At 51.6% G+C, this 21,456-nt stretch overlaps 3 protein-coding genes across 3 annotated transcripts; 1 reads left to right on the top strand and 2 right to left on the bottom strand.

Annotated features, from left to right (window-relative positions):
* Positions 1 to 890: 890 nt before the first annotated feature.
* CSUI_000300 (glutamyl-trna amidotransferase subunit a) lies at positions 891 to 10,128 on the bottom strand. The gene is made up of 5 exons (XM_068060534.1): positions 8,064 to 10,128; positions 5,103 to 7,110; positions 4,324 to 4,439; positions 2,667 to 3,367; positions 891 to 1,556 (listed from the first exon to the last, which is right to left on the bottom strand). Exons 1-5 carry the CDS (start codon positions 9,061 to 9,063, stop codon positions 1,524 to 1,526), a joined length of 3,858 nt encoding a protein of 1,285 aa, XP_067927487.1. The 5' UTR covers positions 9,064 to 10,128; the 3' UTR covers positions 891 to 1,523.
* A 770-nt stretch (positions 10,129 to 10,898) lies between these two features.
* CSUI_000299 (protein kinase) lies at positions 10,899 to 17,129 on the top strand. Its single transcript, XM_068060533.1, has 4 exons — positions 10,899 to 14,802; positions 15,341 to 15,456; positions 16,150 to 16,228; positions 16,612 to 17,129. The coding sequence occupies exons 1-4, from the start codon at positions 13,165 to 13,167 to the stop codon at positions 16,807 to 16,809; spliced, it is 2,031 nt and encodes a 676-aa protein (XP_067927486.1). The 5' UTR covers positions 10,899 to 13,164; the 3' UTR covers positions 16,810 to 17,129.
* A 1,242-nt stretch (positions 17,130 to 18,371) lies between these two features.
* CSUI_000298 (glideosome-associated protein with multiple-membrane spans gapm3) lies at positions 18,372 to 21,203 on the bottom strand. Its single transcript, XM_068060532.1, has 5 exons — positions 20,245 to 21,203; positions 19,873 to 19,985; positions 19,214 to 19,521; positions 18,789 to 19,051; positions 18,372 to 18,599 (listed from the first exon to the last, which is right to left on the bottom strand). Exons 1-5 carry the CDS (start codon positions 20,467 to 20,469, stop codon positions 18,594 to 18,596), a joined length of 915 nt encoding a protein of 304 aa, XP_067927485.1. The 5' UTR covers positions 20,470 to 21,203; the 3' UTR covers positions 18,372 to 18,593.
* Between the last annotated feature and the right edge of the window lie 253 nt (positions 21,204 to 21,456).

Genomic DNA, 21,456 nt, shown 5'->3' with positions numbered 1-21,456 from the left:
CCAGAGGCGCCAACACTTCTAGCATGAGAATTCTCGCAGGAGATTTGTGAATTGGTAGCCGAACTTCCGCTCGAACAAACAGTGCGGCGAGCCACCCGTAACCAAGGAGAATCAAAGCAGTTGAAAGCGCACAGATTCATTCACCGCGGGACGTCCAGGTTTTCCCGTCCTGGTCCGTAGAGGCTTCTGAATCCCTCACTAGAGATACTGGCCTTTCAGCACGTGAGCCGAGAGTTTCACGGGGAGGCAGTGATTGTTTTCGGCGAAAGTGTGAGTTGCGTGGAGGCCTGAAAGAACGAAGCGCGTCACTGGTGTTCTACACCCTGTTGTTGATGCAAGCCTGGCGTCAGTCGGGCAACCCTGCGTTTCGTACTCGGGTCGTGTGGTTGGCTCAGTTTTTTTGCAGCCACAGTACGAGTCCGCTACTGCATCCTGTCACTGATGCAACAGTTCCCCGTGCACACCACGCATCTGACGTAGAATCGCACTGGAGAGCTCGTGCGTGTTTTCGCACCCCCAACAGTGATTGAAATATTGCTCTGGGCGCACTTGTGATTTAGAGGCCAGCGAACTCGTCGTCAGTTTTTAGCACCACAGTCTGTACCTGGCCATTAAGGAAAAACGGAAACCCTGCAGTAGGGATCTGAAAGTGGGTGTCCGGCCAAGGATAGGACGAGCTAAGCTGTAACGCTCTTTAAAAATACCTGGAGTGTCCATTGCCGGGGGGGCAGCCGTCAGATCATCAAGGCTGACAGAAAAACCCACAGCCAGAATGGGTTCATAAGCCCTCCGTCTCTTCCTTTTTTTTTCCGACAAACATCCCCGTATACACCCTTGGCGAAGTTGCTTATGCGGAGAGAAAGCATCGAATCCTTCGAGACATTCTTACAGTCCTGAACTAGTCTACACGAGACACATACACTAGTTGATGAAGAGACTAATAGTTTGATTCCCTTTATGTACGGGGTGTTTCATTTTACAGCGCATAAGTCACTCATGAATCAACGTGGTCTCCTGCTTTCGAACTCTGTGTCAGCTGGCAGATGGGGGTGCCAACAAGGAACCTGGAAACCTTCGAAGCACTGTTACCCCAGGGACATTAAGTCCTCGAGTCTCGATCGTATGACTATGTGCAAAGCATAGAGCAAAGTCGGTGCATGTTCTGTTTCTTCTTGTTTGCGCGTCTATGGAGAAAGAAGCGGTGGCAAGAAAAATATACTCCAAAAAAGTGCATCACGTCCCTGCACGGAAGTTCAACCCGCACTCAAACGATAGATCGAGAGCGGACGCGTGCCCTTTGCCTTCTCCAGCACGAAGTATGTGCTCTGAGTTACGCGCCGCCCTCGTAGCGTCGTAGAAACCGCCATTCTGAAACTTGTATGTCCTTTGCGGTTCCGCGTCTGCCTTCGCTGCAGTTTTGGGCGGTAACACGGTTGAAGTTTGTGAACTGTCTTGCAACCCTTGAAACATCAGGTAGCCCATGTTCTTGTAGCTGCCTACCCTTGCCTTTTGTTGTCGTAAGTCTAGACGCCTGCGCGTTCAAGCTTCTCTCCTAGCTGAGGGAAACCATGGACAGAGACACATCTCGATCCATTCAGAATTTCCAAAACCTCCAATCTCTCTTAGCGTACAGAATGATGACGTCGCGGAGTTCTACTTAGCCATGAATCGAAACTTGGACAGGGAGTCTGCTAGTCAGCTTTCCTTGGGGAAAGCTCACTTTCTGCTTTGGGTTCTGCTGGTTATTCGGCCCCGCTCCCTTTGTTCGCTTGAAAATACCTGCCTCACGTAACCTACTTGAAAATGCACACATACGATAGTATCCATCTCACAGAGCTGCATATATACAACCAAGTATACCTACGTCATGGACCCCTATGTTTGTACATGGAAAGCCTTATGCGTACCCGGGCTGCGGCACTTGGAGAAAAGACAAAAATTCACAAACCACACGGACGGGCGCAGTCGGCACAGCTATGGGAGTGTAATGAAGAGGAACCGGTGCAGTGTGTATGCCTATATGAGGACAAATAGGCTCTTGATATCTCGGCGACTCAGCGTATACTTGTGCATGTATCTACCACTAGCTAAAGAAGCCTGAACCTGTTGCCATCGCAACCCCCCCTTCCCCCCCAACGTTACGAACCTCCCGAACATTTGCCGCACGTAGCGGGGCACTGCGTGATCTATGACTGTCCTGAGAAAGGACCTCGTTGGTCCCCGGAGCCTTCGCACTCAGGAACTAATTACTGCTTATCAGGAGAACTTCCCTTGAACAAGAGACACCAGTCAAATGTGCCAGTGTCACGATCATCGTAGGAAGTGGGGTCCCGAACTTGGAGAACATACTCCCGAGAACAGATAGAGAACCTGAAGGGAGAGGAGGTACCATACTGCTTGATGGAGCCTATCCGTCCACATCTCAGCCAAGTTGCATGGGTCAGTCCCTCGAAGATTACGATTGAAACGCAACAGCAATCCTGATATGTACGACAGCTCCAGACGCACCGGGCTGATTCTGCAGGTCTTCTCAGACAAATATATCCCCCTTCTTGTGTATGAACATAGATGCATATGCGTATATGCACACACGTATATAGAGCTAAATAGATAGACAAAAAGATGCATGGACATACAGGTATAAACAGATTTACAAAGAGGCTTACATTAAGAAGATCTTCATCTTTTCCTATTTGTCCAAGAATTGTGGTCCCACTCCGTAGCTGCACAAGTGGCAGGCCTAGAAGTTCAGCACTTAAATGCATCCATTCTTTCAGTGCTAGCCCTTCGGCTAATGAAGAAGAAGACGTGACAGGGTGAAGACGACGGACCTGGCTACCCTTGGGCTCGGGAGACTCCGAACTGAAAATGTTTCTATTACCGGGCGCAAAGCTAAAGTTCTTCTTCAAAGATTGAATGAAAGACATGAAAGACGACGCAGTTCTCTGGTAAATACCACGAAGTCTGGTTGGTCCATTACAAGGACATCGTATACTTGAAAAGAGGCTTGAGGCGATACTATGTCTATCTTTCCTGTTGCCGGGAGTAGTTGTCTCAGATTCAAATCTCCCTGAAATGTCATTTTCTTTTCTGCCACTTAAGACGTTAGACGATGAAGAATCTCCTTTTCTTCTGCTTTCATCGTAGAATGCCCCCGCATTCAGTCGTTCACACCCCGAGAACGAACACGCTAGCCGACACTCGTTTAGACTATGAGAACTAACAAATCTGAGGAAGGGGAACCAGAGAAGACATTCATAGGAGCTCAGTACATCAGATACATGGCTGGCAAAGGCTGTACGTACAGCCAGAGATGCCTCTGAAAGTCTATTGTCTCTCGGGAAGGTATGGGATAGGGCATAGGAACCTGCACAGCAAACAACCAAACAGAAACGTGCTGGCCGGACCTCCTCACGTTTCTGATTGCGGCGAAAAACAGAGGGGTACCTACACCGCCAAGGCCTTCGCTGTTCCTCTACTTTGTAAGAGAAGGCGCGGCAGACAAAAGCTTCATAGCCCTCTGGTCCCTACGGTGTCTTGGTCGGATTTCTGTCAGGCTAAGGCCACACAGAGTTGAAGAGTGAGGGAGGTATGATCGAGAAGTAACAGCAGAAACCAGAAGCAAGGAGACTTGTAGAAAGCAACGAAACAAGAACCAAGAGAAAATGAACGCAAAAGCAATACGAGAGAAAGGGCTTGGTTGACTGTACTGACAGGCTCACTGTGTTTCCAGGGCGTGATTTATGGACGTACACACAAAGATGTAGTAGCATGTATATATGTATATACACATATACATACATATATGTATACACTTTGATAATGATTGAGTCAGGCAGAGTCCTCGTCTTCTCTTTTGTGGCCATCACTCCGTCCTTTCCAAGCGCTTACACAGAGGGACAGTTTCTCTCTCTTTGCGTAGCCAGCTGTATGTCCCAGACAACAATTGCGTCCGTTCTGTTCTTTGCCTCTCAAGAAACGGAGTCGATCTAAAAGGAACTGCACTACGCTAGGCGCGCCGATATCTTTTCTCTTCATGCACTAGTTCGAATCTGGCTACATAGACAGTGCGACGACAGCCGGATAAAGGATTTGTTGGTCGAGAAACTCTGAGCCGTGAGTCCCCCACATCTACGGAGTATTCCGCGCGGAGTTCATGGTGCCTCGATGAGACACATGTCTGGCGTACAAGTTGAAAGCGCGCAGACTCTCTGCAATACAACAACGTCAAGGAAAAGCCTCTGATGAATCAGAGTTGGTCTTTGGCAAACATGCGTAGGACATGCACCGGGGATTGATCCGAGAAGGACGGTTGTTCCTTACCAGCAAGCATCCGTTCTTTTGCATACTCACTGAACGCTCGACTTCGGTGACGCCGGATCTTCATCCAGTATGAGCTATCCCGTCCCGTTTCTTCCTCTTCTTCCTCTTCTTCGATGCTGTTTAAGCACATCGTAAACCAAGGAACAACAGGGGTCGCTACTGGGTCTTCTCTCCCGTACTCCCTCATCCTTGCGTGTTAAGAAAGAAGCGTCACATGACGCCATGAAGTAATGGTATTTTTGATCGGGAGGAAAGAACCAATGCTACTCAGCAATGTGCGAGGTTTCTTCTCTACGCAAGAGAGGCAGGAAGAGAGAGAAAAGACTCGAAGAAACAGGTCGTGGTGTGTTTTAGTATGAGTGAGACAAGTTTGGCATGATAGACTTTCGCGTGATCTCAGTAGCTACCGACATCGAGGAAAACAAAGTGAACTTTCCGCTCTTGACATGACATGCCATTCATTCCACCTGAACCAGTGAGCTAAGAGAGGAGGAGAGAGAGGAAGCGAGATATGCAAGGAGTTGAAAGGCATCTCAATATCCTGGGCTGGCCGTATGTATACGACAGCTAGGCCAAACAGGCTCTCCCTAAGTATTCCTGTCGTATTTCCCTGCACACAATATGTCAAGCAGGCCCACATATATCCGGCGGTGGGAGTTGGGCGGGCGCCGGACAAGCAAAGGGACCCTGGAGACAAATATTCTTGTACCGAGAGAAGAGGTACATGTTGAAGTTATGCTACGGTATCACGTACTAAAGAGAGAAGTAGAAGAGCTCACTCTTTCATGCCGTCAAATCTTGCGAGGTTCGTGACTGTCTCACATGCAGTTAGGACCTCTGCGGCAGCTCTCACACGTTCCAGTGCTGTCGGTGCGAAAGACACCCCAACGACAGGCACCCCAGGAACTCGTCCATCTTGAGCCATGGAGAAATCCTCACACTCCTGGTGGACGCACACCCCCAAGGTCTTCTGAGAGAGATCTTCGAAAGTGGCGTTAGATCTTTCCAGTGACGGACAGTCTTTCCTCTCTCCCACCGCTCCATTTTCACTGCTTCCTTCTGACTGACAAAGACTTTCGTTATCTTTTCTTCTTGAGGAAGAAGGAGACTTGGAGGTGTCTGATGTATCGCCGTTAGCCGAATCACCTCCGCGTCTTCCACAGGAACGTGAAGAGGGGAGAGTGATGATGGCAAGGCTCTTTCCTTGTCCGTCTTCGATGTGTTCTTTCGCTGTCACATAATCTCTTAGGACTATGCGTGCTCTTCTGTACTGTTCAGAGTTAGTATGAAGACGACCCCCCTGGGTATCTTTCTCTCCTCCTTGGCTTGTCAAGTGCTCATATCTACCGGGGAGAGCCTTTTCGAAGAGAGGAGATGAATCCCTCCTGTCTCTTGACACGTCATCCTGAGATAATTCTCGGTGCGATTGCTGGAGCAGTACCCGGCCTTCGAGTGCACCCCCCAAGGACGGCGCAGCCTTCTTCCTCTTGTTAGAAGTTTCACAAGGTGCGAGGGTGTCGCAGGCAACCTTTGTATCCTGCAGGTTGCTCCTACACGAGGCACGGTTCTTCGCCTCAGAATACCACAAAGTTAGGAGATCAGCAGAATCAGGACCCGCAATCGCTCTGTACACTCGGGCTGTGTCACTGATAAACTGACTGGCGATCCATAGATTGTCAGCTCGATAGTAATGCCCTTGTTGGAGACCATACTGTGCTCGGTTGTCTTCTTCCTCTCTGATTGTCTCCCCTTCTTCTTCTTTCGTGTCCTTGCCAGAGAAAGGAAACTGACCAAGCAATCCTTCTTCTTTCACGTTCTGTCCGACTCCTTTCTGCTCCATACACGCGACCCTCGTATTATCCTCTTGAGCCCTAGCGACCTGCTTCTCTCCTTTCTCACCAAAAAATTTCCTAATCAGTCGTTTTCCCCATTTCGTTCTCGGATTAGTATGCAATGCAGATGACGCTTCTTCGTTCCAGTCTCTTTCTCCCTTCGAAGAGATGAGACCGAGGTCATCAGTTTCTTGTCTCCTTCCACATTCTCTCTTGATGATTTCCCTTGTAGCTCCGTGCTCTGGTTCCCCATCGTCAATCTCCTTCACCGTAGAAAGCCCCTCCATTTCTTCTTGCTCTGCTCTGCGCTGGTCTTGTTCTCCCCCGCTACAGTATATCTGTTCGTGCTCAACTGCATTCATGTCTCCGGCTGAGTCTCCGCTCCCGCCGGAGACTGCGAGAGAAGGTAGCACCCCGTGTCGGCTAACAGCCCCAGCAGAAGGCTTGAAACAAGAAAAGGCGAAAACTCTATCATCATCATCGCCCTTGTCTAATGGCGCTGCTGGTTGAATCTCAGCTATCTTGGTCGTCGGGACAATGAAAGGAGTCGGCGAAAAACTTATCAGTACCGGTATAGTCTTCCCACGAGGCAAAGCCTTCGTATCTGTCCCTAGTGAAGAAAATGAGGCTCTGATAGGAAGGTCAGATACCCTCTGACCCTCTTGTCCGAGCGTCCCGAGTTCATCTGTCGTTTCTTGTGTCCCTACTTCGTCCTGCTGACTACGTGACGTCGTTCGTTTCTGAGCGCTTGTTTGTACACAGTTGGCCTCGTGCGAAGCCGCCAACGTCTCAAAGTTTCTAGCGGGAGCTCCTAAAAGTCCCCTTGAAAGCGCCAATGCAGCTTTTCCTGAAAAGACACGAGAAGAAACCTTTGCCCCGGCTCTACGCAGGCGCCGCGAGATGGTGGAATCTTGAGAGTACAGGCAGGGAAGGGAGGGCAGAGGTGTGGCTGAGTCTGCGAGATACATCACAGAGAAGAGGCGCAGTACATCAGCGGTGCTGAAAGAGAAAGAGAGAGAGAAAAAAACCTTACGGAAGAAAGAGATACTAGGGAGAGAAAAGTTCTCCTCCTCGCAGCAGAGATGAGAAGGGAAAATCGGCTCGACAAGATAGGGAGGCTTGTCCTTCCGAGAGGAATCAAAGAAGGACAGAACAAAACAGCGGGTTATCAGCCGAGAGGTTCTCATAGACGGGGTGGTAGCTCATTCATGGAACTAAGAATAACAAAGGCATTATGTCGGGCATGAGACCCGTGTGGGGTACATATTCGTGCGGAAGAATGCTGTGCCTATGAAACAGGAAGTGTCAGGTAGGACTGTTTTGACTTGAAAGCGAAAGTTCCTTCTTCTCGTCTCGACCCTCACGTGTTCTGCAGACGGAGGGCTCATATGATTTCTCCAGCTATTTGAAGGACCGGTTCAATTCTCTGGAAAAGCTAGTATCCGCTGTTTTCTCTTGAAAACAGCGGGACTGTGCTGTTCCTCGTTCTAGGATATTACAGGGTTAATACACATATTTACAGATACACGTGCACAACAAAACCTCTAGGCAAAGACAGAGGAAAGCTAACGAGTTCTTGTAAACAGTGAGGTGCTTCTCTTCAGGAGGACATCTGCCCCATGGTCATAATAGATAGATAGATAGATAGACCGCTTAGGGGAGAGCATCAAGACAACCGGCCCGCCCCCTATTCTTTCTTTGTTGTCGAGAGTTTCAGCAGTATTATCCTTGTGTGTGTCTTGTTTTCAGGCAACACCGAAGGGAGAGTCAGGCATAAAGACAATGCTTGGAGAAGCCATCTTCTCTCACAAGAAATACGCAGTGTAAATGATGGACTCAGAGGAGAGGCTTGCTAAAAGAGGCAGCACCCTGGCCGTGGAAGAAAGAAGATAAAACCCTCTCACTTACTCTTGTCGGTGCGAGTTTCCGCTTTCGCTAAGACACATATGTTGTTTGACAAAGTCACGGATATACATGTAAGATCAGCTGCGTGCTGCTGTGTTGTTAGGCTTTCTTTGCCTTTCTCTATTCCTCCTTCTCGACGGGGGATGCAGTCCGTACGGTGAGGCGTACCGGCAAGAGTGTCGGTGTCTGCCTGGTTCCTGCGATTCTTAAACAGGAGCAAAGAACGAGGACAAGAATGGAGAAGATCTCTTGAGAGCAGAGAGGAGCTCTGGCTGCTGTGGGTTGAGAAGAATGGCCACAACGTGAGAGAAAGAATGCCGGGGAATAGAAAAGAAGAGAAGTTTGGCCCAGTCGGACTACTCGAAACGGAGAAGTGTCGGGGAGAGTGTGGACGTCTGTTGAACCCGTGGAGGGGAAAACGAGAAGAGCCGTACTGCGTAGTGCGGCCAAGAAACGTAGACGAAGAAGGGAAATGCAACGTCGGCAGGAGCTGAAGAGGGGCGAGAATACGCGGGTGTACGGACAGGAGAGAAAACGGAGAGACACCCGCACAAGAGCCACACCACAGAGAAGATGGCAAGACGGGAGCTGGGACGAAAGAGGGCTTCAGGAATGAAGCCTGAAGGTAGTGAGCAGGTTTTCCTGTCTCTTTTGCATTACCGTAGACGCTTGAGAGATCCTGTGGCGTAGACGTATTAAGGGGTTTCAAAGAAGAAAAAGAAAAGAAGGACGAAGAGCGAGACGGGGAGAGAAGGTCTGGAGCGGACAGAAAGAAAGAACCTACTGGCGGAGCAGAAGAGAAAAGAGATGGCGTAGTTAGGCAATCAGTCAGACATACGAGCCGCAAGTTGCCAGAAGAGTTGATTAGGAGAAAGAATGCAAAAACTAAAGTGCGACGATAAAAGAGGGAGACCTCGGAATACTTGTGTGCCGGCTGAAAATGGGCAGGGAGGCGACAGCTAGGGGAGAGAAAACCCCCGAAACCATCGTTTACAGCTCCCATGTGCTGCTGAGGCTTCACACCGCGATCTGTACATTCTGGCTCTTACGCATGTCCGCAGTCGGTCGAAGAGAGGGCTGCACACACATTGCAAACTACCAGCAGGTCCACTCGTTGGTGAAGAAAAACCTTCAGTGCCACAGAATGTACAACCGACTGAACACAGCACGTCGATTGTTTCAGGAGAGCTGTAGGGGGGCACCATGGAGGGATACGGAGCAGAGGAGAGAACGAAATCGCGGTAAGTTGTTACAGGAGGAAATAAAAAGCAGCTCCCGGTGTTGCAGAAGTGAGAGAAGTGCTCGTGCAGGCCTCCTTCCGAACGATGTTTCAAACGAAACGCTGAAAGACTGCTCACAGTTGCTTCGCAGTCACTCGTTTCTGGCCCAGGAGGCGGCACGGAAAAGCCAAGTGTGTAGCGCTGGGATTGCAACCGTAGTCTAGCCCCTGAACCCTCCTAACTAAAGTAAGGGCCAGACTTTGAAAAGTAGACACCATCCGCCAGTGAGAAACTGCATCATACCTCCACGGACTTGGTCTAGACCGAAAAGCTAAAAGTCAAACAGAGCGCACACAAGCCCCAGGGTGTACGTACGACAGAAAGGCAGACGCACCCGCGGTCTCCGGGCACTGCAGCTTACGGGATACTGTTCCGTCCCGGGTGTTGAGGCGAGCTCTGCAGAGCCCAAGCAGAAAGTATTCTGAGACCCGCGAAACCTGAGAACAGTCGTCTGGCGTAGGACCGCGTGCATCTACCATCTTCGGGATGAGACGTACAGGGCATTTCGATGCGACAGGACATGCGGGCTAGCAGCTCGGCCCCCGGCGCACCCAAACACATCGAATCCTGCGACAATGTCAAGTGCTTATGCTTCTGAGATAAATCCCGGGAAACCACAGTGGACTGTTCCCCATCTGTCTTACCCGTAGTATGTGTAGCAGGCTGAACCTGCCACCTCTGCAGGGTAGCCCGGGGATCCGACGGTAGAAACGGGTTTAGCCGAGGCTCGCGAAGCGCGAGAGTGGGCAGCGAGCTAGCACTGACAGAAGAGAGGTTGGCCGGCATCGTGATGCAGCCTGCACACAGCCAGCAGCTGCCTTTTGCAGTAGTGTTTTCATAAAGCCATCCCAGCTACTGCTTGCAGGATGCAAGGTCCGTGACGACGTACAGTGCGCGAGGGGACAGACGGTTCCCAGCGGGGGGGGGGAGGAGGTGGCGTCGCCTCTAGGACGCTACAATGAGAGCGTATTTGGAAGCGCTGAGCACGATTAGAGCGGGCTCTCCAGTTTGGAAAGAAAGGAGCTGTGCCCTGCCCTAGCGGGATTAGAGGTGTGACCTGCAGTGACGTGTCAGCCTTAGTCAGTTATATGTGTTTCTAGGAATAGAGTACTTCAGAACCACCAGGCTCCCGCTATTTCTCGGGATAATGCACCTTCCTCTATTGCCGGCTGGCCGGGCTACCTCGAGAGATCCACTAGTCATATAGTCAGAAACATCCAGTGCCCCCCCCTTGCTGACAGAGAAGCGGAGTTGGGGCTCCGGGAAGGCTCCTGGCGGCCACAAGCTTTGCGGCCATACCAACGTACCGAGCCACTTACCAGTAAACCTCCCCAGGTTTCTCCGCGATAGAGGGTGAGAGAATCCTGTGCAGCTGGCATCGACAACACGAAGGGCAAATAACGCCTCCACCCCCGGAAAAGTGTACAGTCGACGGCCGGGCTTCTTCCTCTGCCGACCATATGGTTCTGGACCAGAAACCCCCCAAAGGGCGGCACGCACGAAGAAACCACACGGCAAAACATCCAAAAGGCTACTGCTGAAGTCCAAGTGAGCTTACGTCGATTCATCCTGACGATCTCGGAGGCATCCAGTTCAGAAGTCCGAGGTAGGCGCTTGAAGAACCGAACTTCTTGGCACACGTTCCCGGGGTCGGCCCCTTCGTCCCGTGCACGGGGTTGTCCGCGACACGCTGTGCTGGATCCGCTCGAACTCGCAAAGTTTCGAATTCTCGGAAAGAGCTCTTTTTTTGCATCTGCCACTGCCATAGTTTCAGCTTTTGTGACGCAGGCTTTGACATCGCCTTGAAAATCTTTTTTGGCGGGGAAACTTTCACGGAGCCGGACCCCCGCAGACCCGCAGTTCTGCCTTGAGGCGGGCTTCCGGTTCACTTTTCTGGCGAGCTGCCTAATCTTTGCTTTATATGTTTTCCTCTCCCTCTCGAAAAAAATACCGGAAAGGCCGGTAAATCTCCACGCAAAGTTCCCGTTTGCTAGGAGAACGCCGTGGAGCGATCCTGCTGGAGAATTGCGCAGTGGTCCGGCCCCTACGACAGCGAAAATCGCGTCAGCTTCCCTGGCCTACATAACGCCTCAAGAGGAAAGACTTATGATTTTCCTCGCCGCGCTCAGGAAGGAGTACGTTTATTCTTGCTCCGCTCTCAGTTGGTGTCAGGTTTTTCTTCCCCACCTCTTCCTCGTTGCCGAGAAGACCAAAGGTCACTGCTGCAAACCTCTGCGGGGAGGTTGTTGCACGGGTGTGTGGCAAAGCTTCCGCTTGGAGAGTCGTCTCTGCTTTGTTTTTTCGCAGCAAGTATCTCTCAAGCCGATACACGACTTTGCTTTTCTTAGGCTGTTGTGTTGCCTCAAAAATTGTGGAGCAGAAAAACAAAGACGCCTTACTTCGCCCTGAGGTCCCCACGAAGAGCAAACGTTCCGTCTGCCACAGGGTACACACGCGGGTCGTCAGTGGGATACTGGCTCTCAGTGTGCTCTCCAGTACCCCCTCCTGATCTCGATGGAAAAAAACATTGTTATTAGTTAATTGTTGTTGTCGTATCTTGCTTTGTCTCCACCAATTTCAACGTGTTTCTTACATGCACTCACTCAAAAGGCCTACAAATCCCGTGACCGGTGGGGAGGGCTGGGGGAAGGAAGCCCTTTAGCCGGGCGACGGCAGCCGGGGCGCCACAGGAACGTCGTGTAGGCTCTGTGTCCTCGGTGTAGTAGCAATCCTACCTTCCTTCCCGGCCGTTTCGCGTGGAAAACGGTGCTTTTCTCTTCCGGTCGACCATGCATATTTCGCTGCAAACCGCTTCTTTACTGCTGCTTTACCATAGCTCCTTACCCCCCTTCTCCAAGGGAGGTCTTCACTCACCCCGGCGCCCCTTTCTCGTTCGACGGCGTCACCCGTACCAGTAGTCGAAGTCGGCGCAACCCTTTCTCGCGAAGCTCGAGTTGTGTTGCCCTGTTCCATGAGAATCGGCACACAGTTCTCTTGTTCTATCGACCTCTAGCTAGTGTCCTCTCTGCGGTTGTACATCCTTCAGGGACCACTGCCTGAGGCCGCCCGCGGGCGGGATTAAGCTGGCTACGTGATCTGCGACTTTTGCTTGGATTCGTTGATTGACCATAGACGCCCCGTTTTTTCTGGCTGCTGAGAGACTTGCCGGGCCCCTCGAAAGTAAAAAACCCAGGGGTCTTAAAGAGGTGGAAAGGTGCCTGCAGTTGGGCTCTATAAGGCTTCATGTCTATCATCATACGGGGGTCACTCCGACGTCGGGACAACCCCCCACGAGGAGCCTCCGCGAGAACAGCGGTCAGGTTAACAAAAAAGTAGAGCCCCTGTTGCAAGCGCATAATACAAGGACGTATGTTCAAAAACTCGTGTGATTCTTTCACTTTCTGCCAGCGCCCCTTTGTCACTGTTTTTGCGACCCCTGCTGCGTCTTTACACATCACCCCGCAAGACTACCGACTAGTCTTGCTCGCTCTCAAGAATACTTTTCTTGCTACTTTTTTGAGGGAAAGGCTGATAGGGCTTCAGCAGGGGCGCGGTTTTTTTTCTGACAACAACTTGCTCGACAAAGGATCAGCATTCATGCCAGCCCCCTCTTTTATGAGCCTTTCGTCGTAGCCCCCCCCTTACTCCCGATCGGAAACAAGTTCTGTTGTTTGTCCGTTTCCTTTTCGCTTGTCGCCAAAGCAGTTTTCTGCTGTCCTTGCTTTCGACGGACTTTTTCCCGCGGCTTTTTGACACATTACCATTTGTCACGTGGAAACTTCCATACCTCTGGCGATTTACTTCATTTGTCCTCGGTTGCCACGATGTGTCTCGTGTTGGGTTCATCCAGCCAAAAGACGGACGGGACAGCCGCCGACAATGGCGGGGCGTATGGATGCTCAGGCACCAGTGCCGACTCTTCCCTTTCTCCTAAGTCTCAAGCTGTCTCCGAAACTCTCAATGCTCTCCAGACTCACCATCCCGGTGAATCTCTTGATTCTATGACTACCTCAACTATGTTATCGGAAGAGAGCGGCGAAGAGATGTCTGAGATGGTCACCACGCCGCTTGCCGGGGAGGGAACTGAGGAAAGCGTCGCCAAGAGTAAGCAGGGAGCAGACGCTAATGTCGAGGAGGGGGCTCGTGATCAAGCTCATAAGGCTCCTGTCAGTACTCCCGATTCTGTTGCCCATTTGGATGCAAATAACAGTGACGACATGCACGTGGACGAAGACGGAGACTCGAGGTCTGCCACTCCGAAACCGAGGTCGCCGCGCAAGGCCACGCGCGTGGAGGCGCCGGTTACGGCTTCCTGTGCTCGTATTGGGGAGAGAGGAGGGATGGCAACAGACGGCCTCGATGAAGACGACGTAACAGGATGCTGTGAATCTGACGTTTCTGAAGGGCTAGAAAGCGATGATTTCAGCACGTGTATGGTCGAAGATCGAGAGTCGTTGTCTCCCGGTGGTGTATTCACACCTAGCGTGATTGAACACGGCGAAACTCTTTCGAGCTTTCAGACGACTGCAACATCTTGCAAAGAAGGATGGGGATTCTACGAGGCCGATGCAGACTGGTTCTCATCGCGATGTGATGGGCAACAACCACATACCCACAACACATCCAAAGCGTTATCATCCTCGCCAGAAACAGACAGTCTTCAAGTGCCTCTCTCAGATGAAGAGGAACAAAGCACTAGTTCTGGTAACACCTCGTCATGTTCCGTGGCGTCGTCTTGTCATGTCTCTTCTCCCTCATGTACTGAACTTCATCCTTCTTCATGTTCTCAGTCTTCCTCGTCAGTCACCCATGAGGAGGGCACAAGCGCAGGATCACGGATGCACTCGGCCTCGTCCGGCGTCATCTCTGTCATGAACACCTCATGTATGATGATGGCGACAACAGATCGTCAGGAGTACATGGTGGGCTGCGAGGAAGACGACCGGATTAGTCGGGGTGAAGACAGGAGTGGAAGCGAAGAAGACGAGCTGATTCACAGTCACAGTGAAGGAGCCGATGTGGGGGATGACGACGAGGAAGGATATACGACTAGCAGTTGTTCTGTAGCTCCGCACCATCATGACTCCCCTGAGTGTTTTCCAAGTCTCCCTGCTGAAGAGTGTTTCTCGAGGAGTGAGACTGTGTTCATCTTCGATTGGGATGATACGCTTCTGCCGAGCTCGTGGATCAGTCAAAAAGGCCTCACTCTTGATAGTCGCGCTCAGGAACTGCATATTTGGCGACCGAAACTCGGTCAAGCAGCAATGTGGGCAGAGCACACCTTGTTCATAGCAAGCAGGCTTGGACAAGTTATCATCGTTACAAATGCTGAGGCAGGATGGGTCGATCTCTCTTGTCAGAAGTTCATGCCCGCTCTTGCCTCCATGCTCAAGCACTTCCATATCGTCTCCGCCAGAAGCATGTATGAAAGCTCCTGTTGTAATACCCCCTTCATGTGGAAGGTAAGCAAGCAGATATTCTTCATCTTCATCCGTCTATCCTTTCGGAAACGAGCAAGGAAGGGCGTGTGTTATTCTAGGAAACCATAGGTGCAGGCTCATGAAAGAAGGACGGAGTTGTGAAGAGGAAGCGGGTGGAGCAGTAGTGAAGAGAGAGGGAGAAACAAGGTACAAAAGAGAGTCTGTCCCATGTTAGGAAAAACCCAATCTAGTGCAGTACACGTGATGGATTTGTCTTCAACCTCATCATGTTCTTGTTGGGACGAAGGGAATCGCGGCGTCGATATGATGCCTTGTCGAAGCGAGTCGGACAGCAGCGGATCTGGCCTAGTTTTTTCTATATGGTTATCTTCTCTTTGCATAACTCACACACTCCTGTTTGTCACTGATAAATGCTCCCAGTGGGTGCGCATGCACCTGGTCTATACAGTATATGGACACGGCGTTTTTAGGCGTCTCCTGTCTCGGAGAGATCGAAGAGTATACCACTGCTACCCGTGCTCAAAATACGGGGGGTCTGTCACCTGTCTCTGTTTTCCAGGAGGCAGCGTTCTTCGAGGAGCTCCAGCGTCATTTCCATTCAGACTCTCAACGCTGGAATGTCATATCCGTAGGCGACAGTTCTCATGAGCGGGAGGCTGTCTTCTCCGTTTGCAAGTAGGTTTTTTGCACCTGTTCCTCTACACTCGGTCTTGATTCTCTTTATGTTGGACATTCCGCCCAAGGCCCCCAGACCAGACCTCAAATCTCCCTTTCATCAGTACTAGTAGCCATTCTTCTCTACGCATCCCGCTCTGTACTGCGTTTTCAAAACAAGCACACGACGATCGGACACCCGTGGTGAGAGGGGGGAAAGGGGGCAAGGAGAAGCGATGTACCAGAAGACACGAACCCGCTCATAAAGAAATCTGCCGTGTCCAGTCGGTTTTCTTCTCTTCCTGCGGAGTACTGGGGTAGTTCGGTGAAGTGTTTACGTGTCGGGCAGGGTGTGATAGATGGTAGGGGTTGTTCCCCTAGTGTGTCCTAGGAGGTAGGTGACCTGACGTTATTGACCTCCGAGTGTGCTTCAATTGCAGAGGACTTGTCGAGGTTAGCGCAGTTAGTTTGAGCGTAGGTCGGAGACGCGGCTCACTTTTCACCGGTCTCGCCATCGGTTGCGCCTCCGGTGCTCCTCGCGGTTACGACCGTCTTGCGGACTCGCGCCTGCGGTCTTGAACAGCTTGAAGCTCTCTCTTTGTTTACTGTGTTCGCTATGATAGCCGGTCCTTTCTACGATGACCTCTTGGACCTCCTTCGTTACGTGACATAACACCTTCATCATCTATCATCTGCCCTATGTTTTTTTCTCAGGCGCCTGCGGAGAATGTACAATGTAACGACGAAATCTCTGAAACTCCTCGAGGCCCCGGCCGTCGAGGAACTGCACAGTGTAAGTCTTCCCACATACAAGCTTCGGAGGAGTTAAACAAGTTGTTTTTCTACTTGCGAAACTGAATGTGTCTATCTACCCAGACCGAGTGAAAAGATTGATTGCTTGTCTTGTAGGACGCGACCTGCAAAGAAGCAAGTGAATAGATTATTCAGCACTGGTGCAAACTATCCATGTGGGATGCAGGGGTTTCTCGTCTCAGGAAATAGACCCTGCATGATCAAGAGAGAACCGTCTACGCCAAATGACGTCACGACGTCTAGTGATCACTCCAGGCTCCATATGGGTGCTTTGTCGTAGCCTACTCCTTGCCTGCCCGATGAAGCCCTGATCCGATTTGATCTAGTGCTTGTCTTACATGTGTACCGTGTTATTGTGTTCAGCAACACGAGCTCATGCAGAAGTGCCTAGCCCCTGTCGCACGACACGTGGGTAACCTGGACCTTTGTGTAACGAAAGCGGCAGAGTCTCAGGTAAATTCTGCAGCGGCGAAGTTGCCTCCGTCACTACAGGGAAGCGTCGCCGGACCCCATACAATCTGTCATCATCCTTTGTCGCACGAGCTGATTGGCCGGGCCTGATAGATAACGGTGGTGGTCATCGAAGCTTATCTACTGAAAGGGACTGTCTCTCCTATCGCACTCCATGCTAGGGAAACTCCGCTGAGAAGCTATCCTGTGCTGGTTTGCTCTGGAACAAGACGCCGGAGGAGGCATCGGAGACACTTCGATACCAGCGACATCCATTTACATGACCCACTAAGTGGCTGCTGAGTGGACGTACCCCTCCCCCTTTTTCGAACCTATTTTTTTCAAGGGTATGAGATATATCCACGTATGGCAGCAGCGCCATGCCATGTCAGTCTTCGCTGGTTTGCCTGTTCCCCTGAGCTTCAGTTTATGTGGTTCCCCGTAGGTACTTACAGATATATATATACATATGTATTTCTCTGTATGTATTTATGGGTAGCTCTTTGCCGGAGACAAAGAATCGGTGTTCTTTTTCGCTCACAGACGCAGAAAAACACCATCGGCCTTTCGTTGCCGCGTATCACGGCCGTGCGTAGCAAAGGTTCAGCCCCGCGTCTCTCCGGTCAGCAGGTGGGAAAAACAATGTCTGAAGGCGTTTCCCGCGGACACCTGGCCGTGCATGCGCCGGGGCTGCGAATTTTTTCAGTGCATGTCAATCCGATGAGTTGAACACGTCCGGCGTCATCATGCCGGAAGAAAGAAGTCATTTACTGGAGAAAAAAGCATTTCCGCCGGTCGACTCGCGCGCGGGTATGCATGGAAACATGCGCTGCACAGCATCCCGCCTCAGGAAGCTGAAGGCGTATGTGGGATTCCGGCTGCTCACTCCGAGGAAATGCAGCGGGGCCCTGGTAGCTGGAACGGCCAAGTCGCTTTCACCATCACGTCGCCAGTTTGCAGAATTGCACGGAATCGAATCAGACAGCGGAGAGGCAGCAGTTGCGAGTAGTACTACTGGCTTGACTACGCGTGAATCGAGAAGGCTGAAGTCACTGCGGCACCGTGTTTTCCAACCGTGGTGACTCAAATCTGAAAATGTCTCGGAGCCGCTCATACTGTAGATCCCAGGTGTCTTTGTTCGGAAGGCTAGGAGGGAGTAATCTGTAATTGCAGTGGAGGACCTGGTGCGTGTCGCAGCTATGAAGCTGCGGTGGCCGAGGGGCGGCTAGAGAAACGACCTGTGCAAGGGCGCGCGCTGTTACCGTACCCTCGCCACTGTTCACGTGTGAGTGAACCGTAATACCATCGCCTCGATACGCCGAAAAACCCGAGACGCTCTACAGTGATACCTCTAGCTATTCTTTGTGCGCCGTGCGTTCTTCGGTGCCGAGCAGTTCAACCTTGAACAGCTCCCCCCAACGGCTGCAATCAGAAGAATTGCAGCAGTCACTTCCGAACTCGCCGCTCCTGAGTCAGCTGATGAAAGCATGTAACACGACTTGCTGCCGACGTACTCCAGGCAATCGCTTACTGCTGTTTTACGATAACTCGTGAGTCTCGTCACACCCCGCCTGATGGCTGCTCAGCAACACTACCTTGCGGAAGCGTCGCAAAGCGTCGATTAGAGAAGGTTTGCACAAACAGGTAGTTAGAACTATCACCCACTCAAAAATCCCAGTGAAAAAAAAAATCAAGCATTCTTGGTCATGACACGGACAGATTTGTACATGCGTCGGACTAAAAAACTCAAACCCATCAACGAGAACCGCTTAACAGCTTCGGTTTTCCGGGTGCGCTCCTCGTTCAACGTACGACGAACAGATCTGTTACGCGGGTGCTCGTGGTCAGGCGCCAGTTCTTCAAAAAGATAAGTCATCGCAGTATCAAACAAGTGCTCACGCCTGTAACCAGCACAGTACGACGGCAAGGCCATGCGAGCATCATCTGCATTGTTATTTGCGGCTGTCACTCTATGTTGGGCAGCCTGTAAGCATGCTACGGTGTCGTTGGCCATTCGCATTCACACCCTCTGATAGGACAGAAGGAAGGACAGAACTGCGGGCACACGTGATCGTGGGCGCTTAGCTTACCACCATGGACGCCTGAGTCAACGACACTCCACCGCTTAGTGGTGAGCCAGCAGCTCCCTCCTCTGCAGGGTAGTACGGGGACATCCTCGCGAACTTCTCGACTTGCTGTTCCACATCGTTTGTCAGCTCGGTTTCGTGCAGTGCAGGCGACACTTCGTTCACCTCAGGCTCGAAGAAGAAGGCCCACGTCGTAACCCCGACGAGAGCAAGCCAAATAAACAAAGCGGCGACACCACTCATGCCAACGAAGAGGACGGAGAACTCTGCACGTAAGTAAAAGCATCGAAAATGTTGACGTAACAAGTGAATTCCAGATCCCCTGACAGGTAAGCAAAGATCATTCATCTTGTCAGGGAACAACAATTCCTTGATTAGCTGACGTCGCTTCTCCTGCAAACTACCAACGAAGCTGCGGCTCCACTTACCCACAGTGCCGGCGAGGGAGAAGAGAACCGTGTTGATGTATGCATGGAGATCACCGGCGCCTTCGTCATGGTAGACTTCGAGAAGGTAGTACGCGCACGCATATAGAAGCATACAGACCGCGTGCATGCAGCGAATGTACGAGCAGAAGATGCGCTCGGAACCGCCTTCCAGGAAGTGGGCGTACCACTTTGCACTGTAAAACTTGGCGATGTAGAGGTAGAAAATGAACTGCATGATGCTGCTCAACAAATCCAGGAAGGTCGCCATTCGTAAAATCTTGCTGCCAGCGCGGTAGCCACGGGCCCAGCTGAGGGAAGAACAGAGAAGCAGGCCACTCCTTCCGTTTCGCTCTCCGAATGACCGGTTAAGTCGACAGCCAACGGCCAAGCTGGAGGCCTTCGTCTCGGCATCTAATAGGGAGGTGAGGGTGTCACTATACGGGGATATGCGATCTGTAGCTGTGTTTAGACAGCCTGCGAGTAAGTGGCCTGATGCAGGCTTAGCAGCAGAGAACATATTCGGTGAAAAGCCCTCAGCCTAAAAATCGGCAGTGAAAGTGGCTGCTGAGATTGCAGGCGGAAACTTGTGATTCGTCACTCATGCATTTTTTTCGGTGCAGTTGAGCTGAAAGCCCAGAGCAGTTGTAGTTTATCCCTACCATGCATCGTCTGCAAGAATGGCCTGGAAGCAGACTAGATAGGCGGCGCCGATCATGTAGAGGCCAGACCAGACCGCCATAGACACTTGAAAGGGCTCCGAGGCGCGTGCTTCCTGCCAACACACACGCACAAGGAAAATCGTCCTGTAGGCACTCGACGATGTGTGTGTTGTCAAGCTGACATACGAACAGCCACATCCACCCCAGCTGGGACACGGCAGCGGTGGGGGAAAACACTGGAAGTAAATCAGGGCCGCCCCTGTGCGACCTGCTCCGTGAATCTCTTTACTGAACGAAACATCATCAGAGGTGAACATGACTAATCTTGGCATAGACATGTAGCTTAACTGTGGTCCAACTGTATCCGCGTACCTCGCTAAGTCCTTCGAGCTCGTATCCGAAAAGACCAGTGCCTCCGAAAGTCCAGTACGAAACGAACAATCCAGACAGAGACAGAATCTGCAACAGAGATCCTCCTCGAAGAAAGTACGAGTTCCCGCTGGCACCACAGCAAAGGAACCCAGGCAGATCCACACAAGGCCCCCGAAGAGAGGGTCGTGGATCATCAAATCCCTCTTGACGGGTCGAGTACCACATCTTGAAGAGGACGCAGGTGCAATGGCTGTCACCACGCAGGTAGTCTCTGTCTGAGCTCGCTCAGCGTGTGGCGTGAGCTCACAAGTAAGGCGCTTGAAAAAGACGACCACGATGTTCTCCAGAAAGCAAAAAGCGAACAGAAGTCGCAACCAAAAAAAAAACAAGCAAAGGCTGAGCAGATATGCAACGAGTGACACACGGCAGCAGCAAGCGGTGAACCACGCTGCTGCGTCCTGTCTGTCCCTGCACGAAGGCACGTGGGTTGTGGGTGTATCTTTTCTCCGGACGCACTGCAGAGTTGAAGATGATTTAGAAAGAGTTCGGATAGGCAGAAACCACCATAAATCTAATGGAAACAATGGAGCTCAAGTAGGCTTCGGCCTCGTAAAAGAAGTGTCTGTCAGGGGACGGGCGAGCGCGCCCAAGACAATTTGAGATTGTGTCAGCCGTTGTGATGGCGACCGCGTATCCGCCGGACGATGCGAGTATCGTCGTTGTGATGTGACGGGACGGAAGCGCAGCACTGCAGACGAATAGGCGACTTAAAAGATGGAAATGGACCCGAAGAAAAAGCGAAACGGTATAGAAATAAAGTTGACGAGCAGCCGCGCAGAAGGTTCAAAGCAAAGTTGCACTCGAAGAACTGGCTTCTTGGTGTTGCGCAAGGGGCACTTCACTACCGGTGGCCAGCCCTGACTTCCTACCTCGCTCGCGCGTGTATCACTCCGTTGTCGCTGAAGCCACTGTGCTTCCTAGAGATGACGGCACTCGACGCAGCAGCAGGAAGATGACGCTGACTTCGCTGGCTTCCCGTTCGTTGCGCGGGTGCCAACGAGCTGTGCAGATGACGCAGTTAGCTCCAGCCACTGTCAACCCGCCCCAGACACAAACAGGCTACCAGGAGACTGGGGGCGACGGCGGGGCCCTTCCTGGATGGGAGTACCGCAAGGCTGCTTACTGTGTCCGAGGAGGGTTACAGTGGACCCC

This window comes from Cystoisospora suis, assembly GCF_002600585.1.
Source record: "Cystoisospora suis strain Wien I chromosome Unknown contig_129, whole genome shotgun sequence".
NCBI lineage: Eukaryota > Apicomplexa > Conoidasida > Eucoccidiorida > Sarcocystidae > Cystoisospora > Cystoisospora suis.
This window is presented reverse-complemented; position numbering and strand designations above follow the sequence as displayed.